The sequence below is a fragment of the Haliotis rubra genome, unplaced genomic scaffold, assembly GCF_003918875.1.
Source record: "Haliotis rubra isolate DU_JTF1 unplaced genomic scaffold, ASM391887v1 Scf16, whole genome shotgun sequence".
NCBI lineage: Eukaryota > Metazoa > Mollusca > Gastropoda > Lepetellida > Haliotidae > Haliotis > Haliotis rubra.
The window spans coordinates 60738-78647 of NW_025765558.1; the positions used below are offsets into that span (position 1 = coordinate 60738).

At 35.8% G+C, this 17910-nt stretch overlaps 1 protein-coding gene across 1 annotated transcript in view; it reads left to right on the forward strand.

Annotated features, from left to right (window-relative positions):
* LOC124271341 (zinc finger protein castor homolog 1-like) overlaps positions 1 to 17910 on the forward strand; it is a 59373-nt gene that overhangs the window by 7145 nt on the left and 34318 nt on the right. The window contains 1 exon segment of the mRNA XM_046706429.1: positions 11340 to 12472. Coding sequence (XP_046562385.1) covers positions 11938 to 12472 — 535 coding nt within the window. The 5' untranslated portion in view covers positions 11340 to 11937.

Below are 17910 nucleotides of genomic sequence, written 5' to 3' on the forward strand. Positions count from 1 at the left end.
CATCATGTCGACTTTCCCTATCAGAATGACCAATGTCCGTTGGTGCCGGGGAAAAACAATGGTATCTAAAAGCTTATTTCATTTATACCGCTTAGAAAAATTAGGGTCGGCACCAGAATTCAAGGGTCGGTCGGGTAATCAGAACCACAACATTTTCTTTTTTAGGCCTTAGTGTTAAATTTTGTGATATATGAAGAATAACAAGCATTGATTATGGAATGAAATTATCCTAAATATCTGTACCTATTTTTATTTGATTCTCCCCCACCACCACCCATCCCCCAATGACGTTTGTTAAGTAAATAGTCCAGGTCTTGAAATCTCTTCTATTTATTGTTATTCTAATCTTTTGCTGCTTGAAATTTTTATTCATTGTCTGATTTGACCAAAATATCATATACAGATTAGGAAGCTTGGTAAAAATCTGTAAAATTTCATGAATGTGTTTGGGTAATGACATGTTGATATAATGATTTGCTCAGAAATCCTTGTAAACACAGATCTTGTGGGTATTGATTAAGACAATGTTGGATAAATATTTACATTTCACTTTTTGAGGCAATATTTCTCTGACTGGAGCCCAGAGTTGACGATGCAACAGCATCATCTCATTAAACGGAATAGTCAAAATTCCTCTTTCTATTAAAGGGTCGTTTCACACTCCAGGGGGTAGGTCTATTACCTTTGTTCCATCTCCTGTTTAAAAAATTGCATTGGCATCAAATTAAGCCTGTGAGAAATTGCTGTTCGCGACATAAAGGTATTGTATGTATGGGATAATTAGATATTAAACAAAATTATCTCAATTGAAACATATACCATGTGAGAAGTTGTTTTATAAAAGGAAACTATGTGTATCGAAGATGTATTTTCATATATTCACATTTTTTATTGATTGTTTTTCATATGTTTGCAGTGCGTAATAGAACAATGAAGTGTACTTGATGTTAGGCATTTATTAGAATATTTGATTGACAAGAGGTTTGCATGCTTACCTCAGAGCACTGACTGTTAATGATATTTTCATGTTTATTTGCATTTTGTAATCTGTATTGAAACACAAAGTCATAATACAATTTACATTTCAAGAGTAGTTTTTCAGCTGTTTTCCCAATGATGTTATAACAAATGATAGACTAACAACAGAATGAATTATTTTGAAAAATGAACTCTGTCATCAAAGGCATGCCAGCCGAGGTCTATCTCCATTTTTCGCATATGTGTGTTTTACAAGCCAGGGGATCAGGAATGATAAATAGACATACATATCGTTTGTGGTATTCAAACAGAATGCCTGCTGTAGCAATCATCAGACTTTTCCCTTTGCCCTGTCACACACAGAAAATATGATACTTGGCTTGCACCTAGATAAATTATTAGCCAGTAATATTGTGTTACTATCAATTTGTGCAGTTATCTTCATACTCAGATCAAGTGCTTTACATATAAGTATTTGACCCCATAGTGTAAGATAGGGAAGATAGAAATATCACAATGAAGGCTATTCCAAATAAGGTTCTCTCCATAACCTGAGATGCTGTAATATGGGATTTAGTTCACAAGGGCCTGATAAGGTGTAACGATGGGAGGAGGGACTCTTTATCCACAAGTGCAGATCTGTGACCCTCCACAAACGTATATAATGATCAGTGCCTCAAACTTCAGCCTTTACTTGCCCAAACTTGTGTTTTGGTATCATTTGGTAAAGATTTAGGCCTTAGCTTGAACAATGTTTATTGCTCTGTTAACTGGTCTGAAGGATTTTTATAGATTTGGTTAAAAGGCTGTGAGTTAAGTTGTGGACTCAGGTAATGACTCTCCTGGAATAGTTTACTGTTTTTGTTTTTTGTCATAATCCTTCATGTCATTTCACATCCCAAGGCTGTTGTATGTGTCATTGAATTGCCTTCATTCTTCCAAAGAACTCTTTTGGAGTTGTAGTATCTCTGTCAGATCTTCACAGTCTGTGTGCTATGATTAAATGCATTTCAAATTTTTGTTCATACTGACTCAAAAATCATTTAGGGGTATTTTTTCAGATTCAGGCATTTAGACAGATCTTTTCAATGCCAGATATTAAGCATGTCTTCAGGGATGGACAACGTCTAAAAGCGTCTTATAGTGGGAGCATATAGAAATGTATTGCCTGAAAATGTTTGTAATTCTACTAGCCCCGAGGATACCTTTACCATTGAACAAACTTGTCCGAACTTGGGGGCCTATCAGAGGTACAGATAAGCTGTGAATCTGCGTAAATTACGCAAATATTTATGTGAAAACTCAATTCCTAGTAAGTCTGTTGAGTACTAGTACGCTTGAATTTTTGTAAATACTCAATAAGTGTGATCTTACACGCGTACACACAAAAATGTCAAATCTTAGCTTGTGTACTGGTGGATAGATACATTAACTGAGGTATATTTGAGAGGTTCTATTTCAGGATATGAACTTGACAACTTTCAGTCCTTCTTATCGGTTCTCATTTTACAGATCAAATATAAATAACAAACACTAACATTTAAACTTCATTATATGTTTAAAATTATTGAAAATGACAAAATACCCAATTGAGTTTGAGTGAGATGAGTACAATTTATTTGGTTACTCAAAGTCAAATTTGGATACCCAATTGAGATGAACACAAGCGAGTACATAACTCAATGACCAAAAAAGTTATCTGTAGCTCTGGCCTGTGCCAATTACCATCCCTGGCATTTTCTGCAGACCCCAAAACCAATGGATGGTACAGATCCCTCAACATGCATTCATGTTTTATAAGTAATTTGTGTTTTTTTAACTATTGCCAACCCATTCTAATTACATGCTTCTATCAAATTTTACCTGGAGACTATAAGTGTATTTTCTTAATATCATTAGGTATAAGTTTAAAGTTAAATTTATTTGTAACATTGATTGTTACTGTAGCATACTTGTTATTTCAAAGATACTCATCCAAGCAAAATAATCTGACATCATGAATAATAAATTTTTTCAGTTTTTACCTGTCCCTTTTATGTGCAATATCCACCATAACTAACAACAGTACGCTGGGTCGAACCAGCCAATAGCTTGGTTGTTATGCGAAGTCATATATTTGTTTCTTTTTTAGGGAATTATAAAATCCTAAACATGATACGAGGCTCTGTCACAACACAAACACTTCTTGGACTCGGTGCACATATTTTATCATATTACTGCCTGACCCACATTTTAACATTTATTTATCAAACATTAACCACCACACGATGAATGAGGTAAGTTGCTATGTGTACAGATGAGTTTGTCCTATCCTCAGTCTTCTTTCATCTGGGATTACTGTTCCGACCTACGAACCCCAGAAATGATACGTTTGAGAGAAATTTAAGGCATGTGCATTCTTCCAAAGCATTTATTATTTCCATGCTTTGCTGAATAGTTGTCCAAAGGAAATTTGAAATTTTGCCAAATTTGATAAGAATTCTTTTGTATGGTTGTATTCATGGTGGATGTATTATTTGACTTAGAAATCGTATGTTCGGTACTTTGACATATTGAATTAGGTTTTTAGAGGTGAAATGGTTATATATATTGCTCTAGGACAGTGTTTGACTTCATAGTGTGTTTACACTGTGTGTTTATTCAGACTCCGCTGTTGATACAGTATGGGTGCTTGAATGTTTATGAATAAAAATTGTACAAAATGATGAAATTGTAGTCAGTGTGTTTTCTGTTTCATAACTGTACTAAAAACTTTGAAAATGTATCTTTATGTTTTTGTAATATTTGGCAAAATGGTCACAGAATTCAAATTCAATTGTTCAGGGATTTTAGGCATAAGATAATAAAATCTTGTCGTACAGGTTTAAATCTGATTTGATGTGTTTGGACATGATGGATGAAAGCATTAAAAACATCTTTTTTTATATTTTGAGTAGAAGTTTGATTTTGCATTTTAAATGTGTGTCACTATATTTGAAGAAGTGATGAGTGATTAAATACTTTGGTTACGTAGTCAGTATTGCCATGTTGAGTTCTGTTTGGAGTAAGTGCTGAATATCATAAAATAATAAGTCAATACATTTTCATAATTGATTGAAATTTAGTAATGCCTCTTGATGGTGGACTGACTGACTGAGTTTGGTTTTACGCCGCTTTTAGCAATATTCCAGCAATATCACGGCGTGGGACACCAGAAATGGGCTTCACTCATTGTACCCATGTGGGGATTCGAACCCGGGTCTTCGGCGTGACTTGATGGTGGAGCTATTTCTGTTATATGCAGGTTTTTACCATGTTAGTGTTTTGTTAAACTCTTTCACAGTTTTGTCTTATATATACTACTCAAAAGAAGTCAAGAAAACCTGATTCTCACTATAGTTAATCTGTCATGACAGGTGCTCTTTTATAAGGTCTTTGAGTAGCATAAGACAAGGTTACCACATTCTGTAATAGTACTTCAGGAGTAATGCTTCTGTGGTCTTGTTACTAGACTCATTTTATTACGTGATTCACTGAAGAATACATATATACTACTCAACTTTAAATAGGGATCTTTTCATCTTTTATGATGAAAAATGGTTATCATAATATATCAAGTGTATATTTACATATGTCTGATACATCTGATTATCCCTAACCACTTGATGTTAGCATATTTAAAATAAATCAAACTGTATGAAAAGATATAGGTTTTATTTCAGAGATCATTTTTTTACCCTTGAACGTGTTACTTGACTGATATTTTAGTGATTTTCAACATCACTTTTATTATTTTCAGTGTATTGTAAAACGAAAGACATTTTATAGCTGCAACATTGCTGATGCGGCGTTTAGCAATATTCACTCACTCACTCTGATTATCCCTATAAGAAGTTGAATAGTATATATAGAACTTGGTCATCTACATCTAAACTCATCATAATCAACTCCGGAATACTAACCCTTTTAAGTTCCAATAAGATTTGCTTCAAAGACCATTTTATCGTTTTGAATTCCCAGAAAAAGTTTATGCAATGCATATTTGGGGTCAGTCTGGTACGTTCCTACAATCTAGCTAAAACATATATACCTTGGAATTTGTATATATGTTTGAATTTGTTATATATTTGTTACGAACATCATCTGGTGATATTCATGGTTTTACAACAAATTTAGTCTGTTTCCATACAAGCATTTGTCTCTGTGTTGACACTCACTGTAAATAAATAGAGGATCTATACATACACAATAAACCTGTCTACCATCACCCCTAATTACCCCACTTGTGTAATTGTTATTTCATCCCATCTGTCATATACTTCACCCCCCATAACCAATGAAAGCCCCAGGGTATTAAGCCCTGTAAAGCACCAGCATAATGATCCCTATTGTCCTCTATGCTAATACATTGTCTCTCCAATCTACAATGCTATGACTAGATTGGTGTGTTGTGATAGTTGAGGATTATCTCTAACCTCTTACTTTTAATTAGTTTCTGTTCAGTGTCAGCTTAATTACTGACTTAATTACACAGATTAATGTGATTATCTCTTAATCTTTTTCTAAAGAACAGATTATACCACTGATGCACTTTTGAGTTAGCTTTGGTTGTTTTCTTTGGAAAAGTTTATATTTAAGCAAATGTTGTTTGGTGATTCAGTATGTTTGTGACTCTTGGATGAGAAGGAGGTTAAGGTGTATTTCTGTGGATCTGGATTTATCTTAGCAGTCAATCATACCGGTAAGATAGCCTATCGTATTACATTAAAAGGTAACAGTTTGTCATCGTGCTCTGGTACTTATTGGGTCATGTGATAGCTGAAAGAGTCATTGTTATAAGTGCATGTGATTTCACAATTCGTTAAATACATGCATTATATCAGAATTATACAGATAAATGTCATGCCTTAAATGCCACATCATATGCATTATGTAAAGTTCATTGTTTTAGGTTTCCTTTGTCGCTGCTGTAATTATTTCATGTTCCTTAGGTTTGTACTGTTCTGTATATAATATAGCCATGGTGTATCAGTAGTCAAGTTTGTTCAAGAAGCAGTGTTTTAGACAGTTTGACCCTGTTATGATATTCACCTGGGAGCAGGTTCATGTGTGTGAATTAGTTAAATGTGTCGGAGGTGTAAAGTTACTCACAAGCTTAAAAACCCAGATTTCACAGGATTAGTGTGGTTAAATTGTGAAGCCTGTTGAAAAGTGGATTTTCAACAATATTTGGTCAGGTCAAGTATGTTTCCTGAGAAAGGTAGGAGAGATGGTGAGAAGTGAGTGGGAGGGTGGTAAAGAAATCAGTGTTTGTTTTGTCCGAAATGTCAGTTGATATCAGCCAGATTGTTATGACTTTAGGAAAACGTTTTACATCGATTTGAATGTTTAATTTTAATTGGTTTGGCAACAAGGGATTTGGGTTTTGTTTCAATACTAAATTTATTTTTTAACAGTAGACCTAAAATCATATCAAATGTCTAATTCAGAATGGTATGTCTTAAATGGACTTGGCTGAACGAGCTTAAATTATGACTGAAAACTTTATTAATACTAATAATGGTATTTTGGTAGTGATGAACAAAATAGTTTCTTTACCTTAGTCAGTGTATGCAATTAGCTTGGGATGGTATTGGGTGAAGGGGGTATTGTCATTAAGGAGAGACAAATGATTGTCTTTTTGCATGTCATTTGCTCATCTTGTTCACCTTGTCATATCAACAATACTGGTTTTACGAATGCGGCGTGAGTTTAACACCCAAATGAATACACATGAATGGGCAATAACCTTTGTGGCAAAAAAAGTTGTCATTGTGAGGAATATTTGCGGCACAGAGTGACCACTGGTGGCAACGACAGGTTGACATTGACGGATCACTTTGAGGAAATGGACAGATTTTAAAAAGGCCATATTGTAATAATTGACAGGATTAGGCCCTAAAGCTAGTATAGGGATCCCATGTCAGTTTAGCTACTTTTGTCTCCCAATTGCATTTACTGCTGTAACCTGGATAGGGAGACTGTGGCCTGTGTTGGAATTTCCTGTATAAACCCTGTTTCTATGGCAGGAAACTAGTGGTATGGAAAGTCTATAAAAATTGGCTGCCAGTGTCCCTAGTTGTGTTGCCACAGGCATACTTGCCCCGATAGTTGTGTAGATATATGAACAGAGGAGGAGCCACACTGATATTACAAACTTTATGTACTTTGATATTTGGAGAAGTCTTGTCTTTCTGGGTTTTGTTGGCTATGAGATAGCTGTGCTGTGGGTGAGTTGGATCAGCTTGGTGTTATTCTGGTGTGGGTTGCCACAAGTACTCTTAAGAAAATCACTCTCACTCATTGAGTATATTAAGTTGAATTACTTTTGTTGTCAATATTTTGTATTCATGGATTATTTTTGAATGCTGTATGTTTTTCTTAGTTTTATTTAACGAACACTTTGTGTTAATATCACTGGAAAATCTACATGATAGAATTTTTGTAATTATTCTGTTAAAAATGTATATGCATATACATGATATAAGTGATATATGTTAAAGAAATCTTATGCTGTTCTAACCTTTGCAAAAAAGGTTTAGAAAAAGTAGTTTTTGAATTGTTGTTGAAGTAAGTGCTTTTGTAAGATTTCTGCACAAATTGTTACAGAAACATGCATTTGTTCATTGCAAAATTCATGATAGAATTTTCAATTTTTGAATGCATATATCATGGTGTGTATAAACATGACCATATTTTATATGTGACATAGGGTTATTGTTGCTAAGGGCTTGCTTCGGTGTCAACAGTTGGAATGATTGATATTTTTCATCAAAATGTCATTTTTGTTTCCCTACATGTAGTGCATGAAGGACACTGTTCACATCATGTCACCCACAAGGCTAGACAGCTCACCTCTCATGGAGAGAAGCACAGGCTGCAGCCAGTGATCTTTTGATTAACTACCATTATCATTTATTCATAATATGTTAAGAAACTCAATCTTTTCCTTTAATTTGACTTGCATCTCATGAAAGTTAATATCCCTATCAATTCAGGCAAAACCAAATCATTGATTGTGCATTTTTTTTTGTCGCTTGTAGAATAACGTCTAGAAGTAGGTGCGTTCATGTTAAAAAACAATCGAGCTTGACTATTATGTTTTTGTTGCCATAACAAGTGCAAGATCTTTCTGTTTCCATGGTATGAGGTGGCCAGGATAAACTATTCATGTCATGTTAATTTGAACGGGCATTTCTAATGTGAAATAATAGTTTCTAAGTGCTGGCTATTGTCTTGGAGGTGAGATATGCTTGATGTTTTTATCCATTTAACAGGGAATAATTGTGATGTTATAGATTAGTTTTGTCGATTGTTGGGAGGATTAACAGTGTTCCTGACACGCATCATGTGTTTCATGTTAGGCTTCGTTACTATAGCATCAGATATCAATATGTGTAATGTCGGCCTATATTGTACAGTCTACATGGAAACTCCTACAGCCTCAGTGGGGTTTACTCTAGGGAATAAAGTAAGACTGATTATGCTGGAACTTGGTGATAGTACCTGCTCACATTTCACACAAGATTGGTTTTGTTGTTTGGAGAAATTGACTATCTTATGTCACCATGTCCTTAGTGATAATTTGCCATCTACCAAGTTTCAGTTAGAGTGGACAGGTTATTCATTGGAATAATTTACAACAGGTTAATAAAGTGGCTGTAAAACACATGTGAAACTCTATATTTTGGTTAGAAGAGGCTGAGCCTGTTGCCATGGTGACAAAATTTGGTCAATTTTAAGTGAGCGAGCAACATCAGGAATTATTTGCTTGGTAATAATAAATATTTTGTTTTGACTTGGTGAAATGTTTCTGTAAAGTTATGTTTCTGTAAAGTTACCTCTTCATATTCTTTTTTTTTGATATATGCACAGGGGTGGAAAAACTTTAAAATTGCTAGTGTACTCAGGTACAGTGGCACATGTAAAATCACTTGCCCTGATAATTTTTTCCACTATACCGGCCGTTTTCTTGTTGATTTTTTAAAATAAACAACTTAATTAACATTGGAAAGTCAACTGGACACCGGTACAGTGTGATATACAAATTTGCTTGCCCCTACAGAAAAAAACACTGGACTCGGACGTCAGGCAATGGGTTATTTCCACCCCTGAATGCATATGATATTCCGAAAATGAATCCATTTTTCAGTAATAGATAATGTGCGTTTTTATATTTCTGTATGAGTATTTGAACAAACTAATTTGTACAAGACATGGGTAGGTTGGTGCTTCTATATTACTTAATCATACAAGAACAGTATAACAGTAAATTCTGACAATAGTACTAGTAGCTGAATAGTGTAGAAATTAACCCAAGCAAAGGAAACATCTATCACTAGCTTCATGTAACTCCACAACTGGGAAATATTTTATTATTTATTTGTCAAAGTACTTTACAATTGAGCTGATATTAACTCAGAGTTAATAAATATTTCATTGCGAGAACATATTTCATGAGAATTGTGTCGGCACTAAACTGTATGTAGACAAATTCTAATAAAGTGAGTAATTTCCCTGAGAAATTCAGCTGGTTCGGTCCCAAGCCTTTGTTGCTAGTGTAATAACCTGCATTTGATCTGTTTAGTATAATTTGGCTATGAATGGTTGCCATAACGATGTCATTTAAGAATGTTGAGCATTGATATGTGGCAGCTAGCTCAGTCAGCAACTGTGTGAATACACCAAACATCAATCCACGTTGACATTTCACCAAAATACGACTCCAATAGAAAATTATTCAAATTGCCACAATTTAGTGAGAAACTGTAAATTGGGGTGAAAATTGATATATCCAGTGCCACGGAATGAGCTTCGTTGCAGTTTCACTCAGTTTTTGAATGTCAAAAGTTTATCCAATATATCTGAATCATGTGAATTATGGGTAAATTTATTGGAAGAATGTCGTCCGTGAGAAAATGGACTTTGATCGACTCAAATTGCTTACATTAGCAGAACTGTGATTTATATTGTATTGATATATGTAGTGCTAATTACATGGTGGTGAATAACACTAGCCCCTGTAATTGATGCTTAATCATCCAGCTATGTAGGTTTCAGTATGTGGATGACAAATCCAATAATTTTCCATATTCATGTCATCGTAAATGGGAAAATCTAGTTCTAAACTTGTTCTTTCACCCTGTAAACATTTGTTGTGCATCATGGGAGCTGAAAACATGTCATTTTGAAGGATAATTCTGTTTTATTGAGTAAATTTCAATTGTGTGAGATATAGATAATTTCACTTCACCTACATGCTTATGACATACCTATTGAAATTATTTTGGACTAAGTCACCTTATTTCGCCTATTCATCTTTGGCTTATTAAATACTGTGTGTGCTGATTTCTTTTTAATACAAGCCACAGAATAGTACGCTCTTGGGCTTGTACACATGACTGTGTTCGTTCATATGTACTATACTCCTTGTGGCTGGTTGGGAAAATATTTTTGGTATTTAGTCCAAAGTTATATGTATGTAGGGACCTCTTAATTTTTTTATTTTAACATCATGACAAGGATTGGAACACTGAACTTAGTGATTTTCCTGCATTTTCACATGTGTAATTTTTCAATTCTCAAAGCTTATTGGTCAGTTGCAGTACAGTGTTCACGAATGGTGTTTCAAAGTAACAGGACGTTGGGTCCTGTAAGTTTCAGATGTCTGTCTGACCCATTGAAAATGCACAGGACCCATAGAATGAAATTAAACACACATTTCAGATTTAATATTTCTTATATTTGGCATTGAAATTATTAACGAACATAAGATTTATAAACAGCAAACAAGTGGCACATGTCAAACATATCAAATTCAGTCAAAGTCATTGTGAAATATACAGTCAGACACTGGGGCCGGCAGGTTGTAGACTTCTATCAGACCGTTGCCGGATTTGTCAGAGGGTCAGACGATATTCGTAAACACTGCAGTACCATCAGTCCAGATCGTTGTGTATTAAGTACAATACAAAACGACATCTTCCATTATTCATGACATCACTATTTGATAATATTACTCATTTTCATAATTTGCTAACATCAGTGAAGCATCACTTCAGGAACATGTAATTACTTATCATTTCACATTATGAATAAATACCATTTTTTTAAACAAAATTGTCATGCTTTGATGGAAGTATAGCCTATGTGATGTGAAGTTTTAACTCACTCCTTTCCTTATGGCTCAGGACTTTCATCATTCCTTTTCCTCAACTTTTGGCAGTTAATCCATACTTCACTGGCTTTTATGGTTGGTTTATTTTTATGAATGGTTCTTCTTTCTCTTTGAAATGTTTGATTTGGGTGAATGAAAATGTGACAAATATTTTTGTCATTTACAGGTTGTACAGTTCTCTCGTCATGTGATCTGGCCACATAACAACAAGATATAACCCTTGGTCAAACTGCTGATATGGCGCTTTCTCTGAAACTTGGCAAGCTGGATGCCATCTGTGCCAAACTCAAATCCCACACACCAGAAGCACCGAGTTCTAACGACAATGATGAGGCCTCTCTTTCGGAACCATCAGAGGCCTCAGAAAGCAACAACAACAACCAGAAGACCCTTGACTTCAACGGAAGTGTGCCTCTAAAGCCAGTTGCTCCGTCCACCCCATCATACAACCTGCACCTCTTCTTGCTTCGACACCAGACACAGCCAAAACTTACCAGGCAGCTACACCCAAGTCATCAAAATCAAGTGGTCGCAAGAAAAGTCGAAAATCTGCTTGCCCAAGGAATCTAGCCCAATATGAAGATGTCAAATTCTCTGAGGTTACAGGGAAGGATGAGTTGGGTCCATTTGAGATCAACAATCAGAACACAGACTTTCCACCAGACCAAGAACAGGCGGATGAATTGCTTGCTCAGGACTTGTCTGTGGACAGTTCTCGTGCCACCTCACCTGGTGACCTTGACCCTTCCTCACAGATAGATTCAATGGCAAGTGATAAGGAGGATTCTATATGTTTAGAGAAGTCAGAATTTAACTCTAGTTCCTATGCCAGTTCAGGTTTCCCCCTTGACCTGTCGGTCAGTCGCACTGCTGATGATGCAAGCGTCAATGGTAGCCCTCGATCAGCCGATAGTGACAGAGAAAGCACGTTCCAGTCAACGTTGGAGTCACCGAATCATGCTGCTGACCTCTCTACCAGTCACGTGACACCAGATTCTCCTGTAAAACCAATGGTATCAGCTGAAGCGCGTGTTCTTCAGGACTATGCAAAAAACACAATGAATGAACTGCTCAGTATTTATGGTTTTGGTGGGTCTGCTGATTCCGTCACCAAACAAATACCTCTCACAAACTTTACATTGTACCAGCACCAGTCCCAAAGCGCTCAGGACCAGATGGAAGGGTCTACTTCTAACATTCAACCATCATCCAAAACAGCTCACAAAGTTGGAAAGTCCCTGGGTTCAAGCAAGGGCATCTTCACCAATCAATTCCAGAAACTTGCTCAAATTAATGGAGGTAAGTTTATGGCATTCTATTTGAGTGTTATTTCTTTTATCACATGGAAGCACACGTTACCTGTGTCATCAGATATGAAATCTGCACCTGCCTGATTAAGTTCACTTAATGCTAAAGCTATGCTTAGGGCTAGTCAAACACTCAGGTAGGTGGGTAATTGAGTGAATGGGTGGTAGAGTGAGTGAGAGCATTGTTTTATGAAGCTTGTAGCTAAATTCCAGCATTTAATCATGGCAGAGGACAATTTGGGTAGATATCCTTATTGGTTATTCCCTTTTGGCTCATTAAACATTTCAGGTTTATTGCCACTACTGTTTTGGAAGCTTTAATTAAACATAATCGTAAAACTGCAAAAAAAAAGACTCATGAAATGTGGCTTCGTTGAGCTGCTGATTACATCACAGCTCCATGCGTTGATCGCCTCCAGTCCTCCCATGTTTGTGTTTATTTTAAAAGCATTAAATCAGGCACACATGATTTTCCCGATTATGCCAGTGGACCATTATGGTCACAATTGTTCTTTTTCTGTTTTATTACTGAATCTTGGTGAGACACGTCCATATTAATTTGTTAGTTAATGTTCAGTATCAAATGAGAATTATGATAATGGGCCCACAGTGTGTCTGTAATTGTGTGATGGAGTGGCAGGCTACTCGGTAAGTTAATTCATTCCTTGTATGGAAATACCTGTCTCTGTTGCTTGGAAATGCATTGGTTGTTTGGAATCACTGATGCTAGGGAAGAAAGAGTCTCTGTTCAATAATTTAGAAGCAAGAAGGTTGGGAATGATTTCCATCTACCTAGGCAGCTGTGCGTGTGACACCTTCAATACTATTGTCAAGACAACCAATGTAAAGACATTGATGATTGTGGGATGTTTCCATGGATGATTAGTTTATGAGAAGACATTATTTCCATACACTGGCTGTCATAATATAACTCCTTTATTCGTATCCAACGGGAATAATGCCCATGACAACAAATTATTGTGAAATCATAAACAGTAGAACATTTTACTGTTTGTGCTTTATGGCTCTCTTTGCACTTGGATGGTCTGCTGGGTTGAAACAGAACAATTGTTTCAGGTTCATGAACTGAGAACTGTGATGGTATGAGACTGAATTCAATATCAAGTGTTGAGTAGAAGGAATAAGTGGTTTTACACCATTTAGCAAATTTCCGGCAATCATAATCATGGCAGGGGACACCCAAAATGTGCTTCACACAATTGGAACCTAGGCCTTCACCATCATGAGCTAATGCATGAACCACAAGACCACATCTGGCCCCGATTTCTCGAAACAAACTTAAGTCTGAGTTTTGACTTAAGTAAGAGTTTTTACTCAAATTTGAGAAAACGCAGGAAAATGCATTTCCCAGAATGAACTAAAATCGATATGAAACTCAAATTTAGTAGACAATTTGAGTTTGGTGGATAGATTACTTAAGTTGTTGGGGGCTTTTTTATTTTAAAAAGGCAGTTGAGTTAAATATTCAGCTGTTTCAAATTGTCAAACTCAGTTTGAAATTTGAGTAAAAACTTTAGTTTGTATCAAGAAATCGGGGCATGGTCTCATGACTGTATCAGTGTCTAATGCTGCACTCAGCTAGTCTGGACGCGACAATCTCGTGATTGACGTCACACACATCAATTGTCACAATTAGTACTTAGGATAGCATTACCTAATTTCAGAGGCATTTGAGTAAAAAATTCCTATGTAGAGTTGCAAATTCAGTTGAAAGTCCCTTGGTCCTCTCATAATGAAATGAGTAAATTGTTCAGAGGTTAAATAAAAGGTACCCATGGAAAAAGCCTCAGTCAGCAATATGACAGTTAAGCCAGTGGTTGATAGCAAGAGTGTGTTACCCAGCTCTTTCATGATGCTACCCGAGAAGATCCGGGTTAGAATTGATCTTCAGTAACCCATGCTTGTCGTAATAGGTGACAAACGGGATCGGGTGGTCAGGATCGCTGACTTGGTTGACACATCATTGTATCACAGTTGCGTAGATCGATGTTCATGCTGTTGATCCCTTGATTGTCTTGTCCAGACTTAATTATTTACAGACTGCCGCCATATAGCTGGAATATTGCTGAGTGAGGCGTAAAACTAAACTCACTCACTCACTCTTTCATCATGCAATATGGGTGATGAGGCCAGCAAGACAGAGACGCAAGTCAAGAACAGTGATGTAACATTTGAGCTTGTGTGTTGTTACAAAATACATGGATCATGTGTCAGATGATGAGATGAGTTGAAAACTTTTCAATTAAGTCCTATTGTGCAGACAACTGATCATATTAAGTTCAATTGCAAGAAGTTTTTAAAAACTTTGTTACATTAATGAACTAACTTCAAATTATATGGCATGTTGTTAATATTACTATTAGTATGTTTTTATTGTGTTTTGAAATTGTGTTTACCACTTGGCCTAATTTAATGTTGTTTCTGGGGAAAACTGATGTCAGAAGCCATCATGGGATAGTTAGGTTAAGATACATAATATGACGCAATATTGCTGTGCAGTACAAAGTACCAGCAGTTGTGCTTCACAATCTTTTCATATGGTGGGCTGATAAAAACTGATAATTTCTACTCAAAACAGGTCAGACAATTTGCTATCGTTTCTCCCTATTTGATAAAATCTTTATCAGTATTTTTTTCTCTGCTCCAAATGTACAAAACAATGCTACACTTGTACATTACTTCATCAGATAAGATTTGATAATTCATAGTTATGATTCTTGGTTATTCAGCTGAGAAGCTAGTTGATAACCTTCTCTTACTAGGAAGTCTGCCTGTAATATTTATGAATATAAGAGCTGCAAATCATGACAAGGGAATATATTTAGATTCAAGTCACTTTAAGAACAGTTAAAAACTTCACACATTATATCTTGTGTGTGTCATGGCTTACAGTAGTCACAATGATAGCTTTCAGGCTTTCCTATGCATACCTGGCATGTGTTTTTCTGTATGAAGAACACATTGAATATAATATGAATATACCTGTGGATATATGTAATGCATGTGTGCCAGAACTTGATATTTGTATTAATAGTGCTATCTTTCAATGAACTGGCAATCTGCCTGAACCTGTTTCAACCTTCCTAGCAATGGACTAAATATTTTTGTCTCTATGAAAAAAAAGCATTATTAAGTTGTTATGTTATATATTAAGTATCTTTTACTTTGTTTCATCAGTAACTCTGATAGTCATTTTGACACATATTTTACTGTATGGCTCCAAAATAAATTTGTTTTGTACCATTCAGTTAAAAATTTGAAATGAAGAAAAGTAAAAAAAATTAAATGTGTTATTTACTGAAATTGAATATTTGTATTAATATAAAAGAGTCAGATAACCTTTTCCCCCTTTTTGTGTACTTTATGATCAATACTGTGTAAGGTATTTGGAATTCACCTCTCTGTGCCTAATAGTTTAAAATAAACAAGACAAGGGTTCGAGACAGATAAATATTGATAAATTTGAATTTAAGGGCATTTCCTGCATAAATCAATGTTTTATGAGTTATACAAGCTACATAAACCCAATAGTTTTTTATTGTGAGACACTCTGCTCAATATTTGTGTTTGAATAGAATTGTGAGTGATTAAATATGGTGGTCTTGCAGACCCAATGTTGGGTTGAAATAACCTGCTTGATGAACCAATGGCGAGACATTCATACATAATGTCTATAGATATAGCTCTATATCCCAGCAAACTCCTTACAAGTACAAACAATTTTCCTCTGATTTCAGGCCGGTTGGCCCACATGTTTATGGAAGTTTGCAGAATCACTAGGCATTATGGTTTAGTAGGCCGAACCCTATACTGAGAAATGTCCTCGTGTCAAATGATAGAATTTGTCTTTCAGTCCCCTTGACTACCGGTTGCCAGGGCCATGACTTCCCGATTGTGTGCTTGCTTAAGATCTTTGACTGGCGAAAACTTTTGATATATCTTAATTCAATTGAACAGCTTACCCGGGTTGGCAGATTTCACAGAAACATTAGGTGGTGTAACAGTGATTACGATTTCTATGCCCATGCCCTGTTTGTCAACTCTATTGGAAAATCCTCTATAGTTCCATTGGTTGCCATGGTGTCATGAGCCCAAGCAAAGAATTAGTGACGATCAGGTTTATTATGGGTCTCTCTCTCTCTCCAAAATACTGGAATTTCTGGTTTGGGCTGTCAGCCAATAAATATTGAGGTTTGTAAGGAGACACGTTTGTCTAAAAGTTTGCCTGAGCTAATTGCTGTTTAGCTATCTATAATACTGTCACACACCCTTGGATGGTATAATGCTCAAGTGTGGTCAATGAAAAGGTTGTTATGGTATTTGTCAGATATTTGGTGTGTTTTATTTGGGCTCTCATTAAATGATATTAGATCCAATTTATGACAGTGTTAACTGAGGAAATATGGTGGTTCTTTTTATGTTTGTCTGAGATAAATTCAGTGAGTTTGACAAAACTTGTTGGCCTTTTTATTACTTTTTCTAACTCTTTTGGGGATCTTTCAAACATGATTTCAAAAGTAAACAACCCTTCATAACATTTTTTATGAGTCCTTTAATCTCTCCAACTTTGGAGGATCGCAGAAAGAATAAAACTTGGCATATTAATCCTCTTTGACTCCTCAAAATATGGATGTGGAAAGGAGTATGAGGATGAGAAAATAACCTCGGTCTGAACTGTGACCTGCAGTGTAAATACTGTTAGCATTGGAATAGAGCAAGAGAAAATAACCATTGTTTGTCCATGTGTTGTATCACTGACCAGCTGGGTCATTGGGGCTGGTAATTCAGACCATGCCTCGCCTACCTGTGATATAAGCTGACCACTCCCCTCCAGCTACAGACACGCCTTCTCTAGGAAACTGATCCTTCAACACTGCCCAGTTAAAGTGCATGTGGACTTGATGCAGTTCTCTGGGTAGTATCATAAGGGTTTCTTCTTAGTAGCTCCACTCAGCTGTTTTCCTTGTGTTTGAGAATTTGTACTGTCAAAACTTCATAAAAAATAAGATTTGGTGAAGTGTGCTCTGTACACAACTAATCCTATCCTATCTTTATATTACTATAGCTAACCTGTCATGAGACAGTTTGGACAGTAAAATAAAAGAATCAAATAATCCTTTACTTTTTTTTTAATAGTATATATATGTGTGTGATGGAATGATCAGATGCAGCCCCAACCCACTTGAATTTTTCTATTACTGACTGTCCTGATGGGTTTTGTGTTCACAGATATCTTCGATAAGGTTCTGTTTTGTACATTTGATAATGTGGTTTTGAGCATTTTGTATGATCTGTGAATTTATTGAGTGCATTGTTGGCATATTCCTCAGTAGGGTGACAAGCTTGTGGTTGGTAAAGAAAACATATGTGGTGGATTATGACTGATTTTCATGGATGCTTAACAGTAAT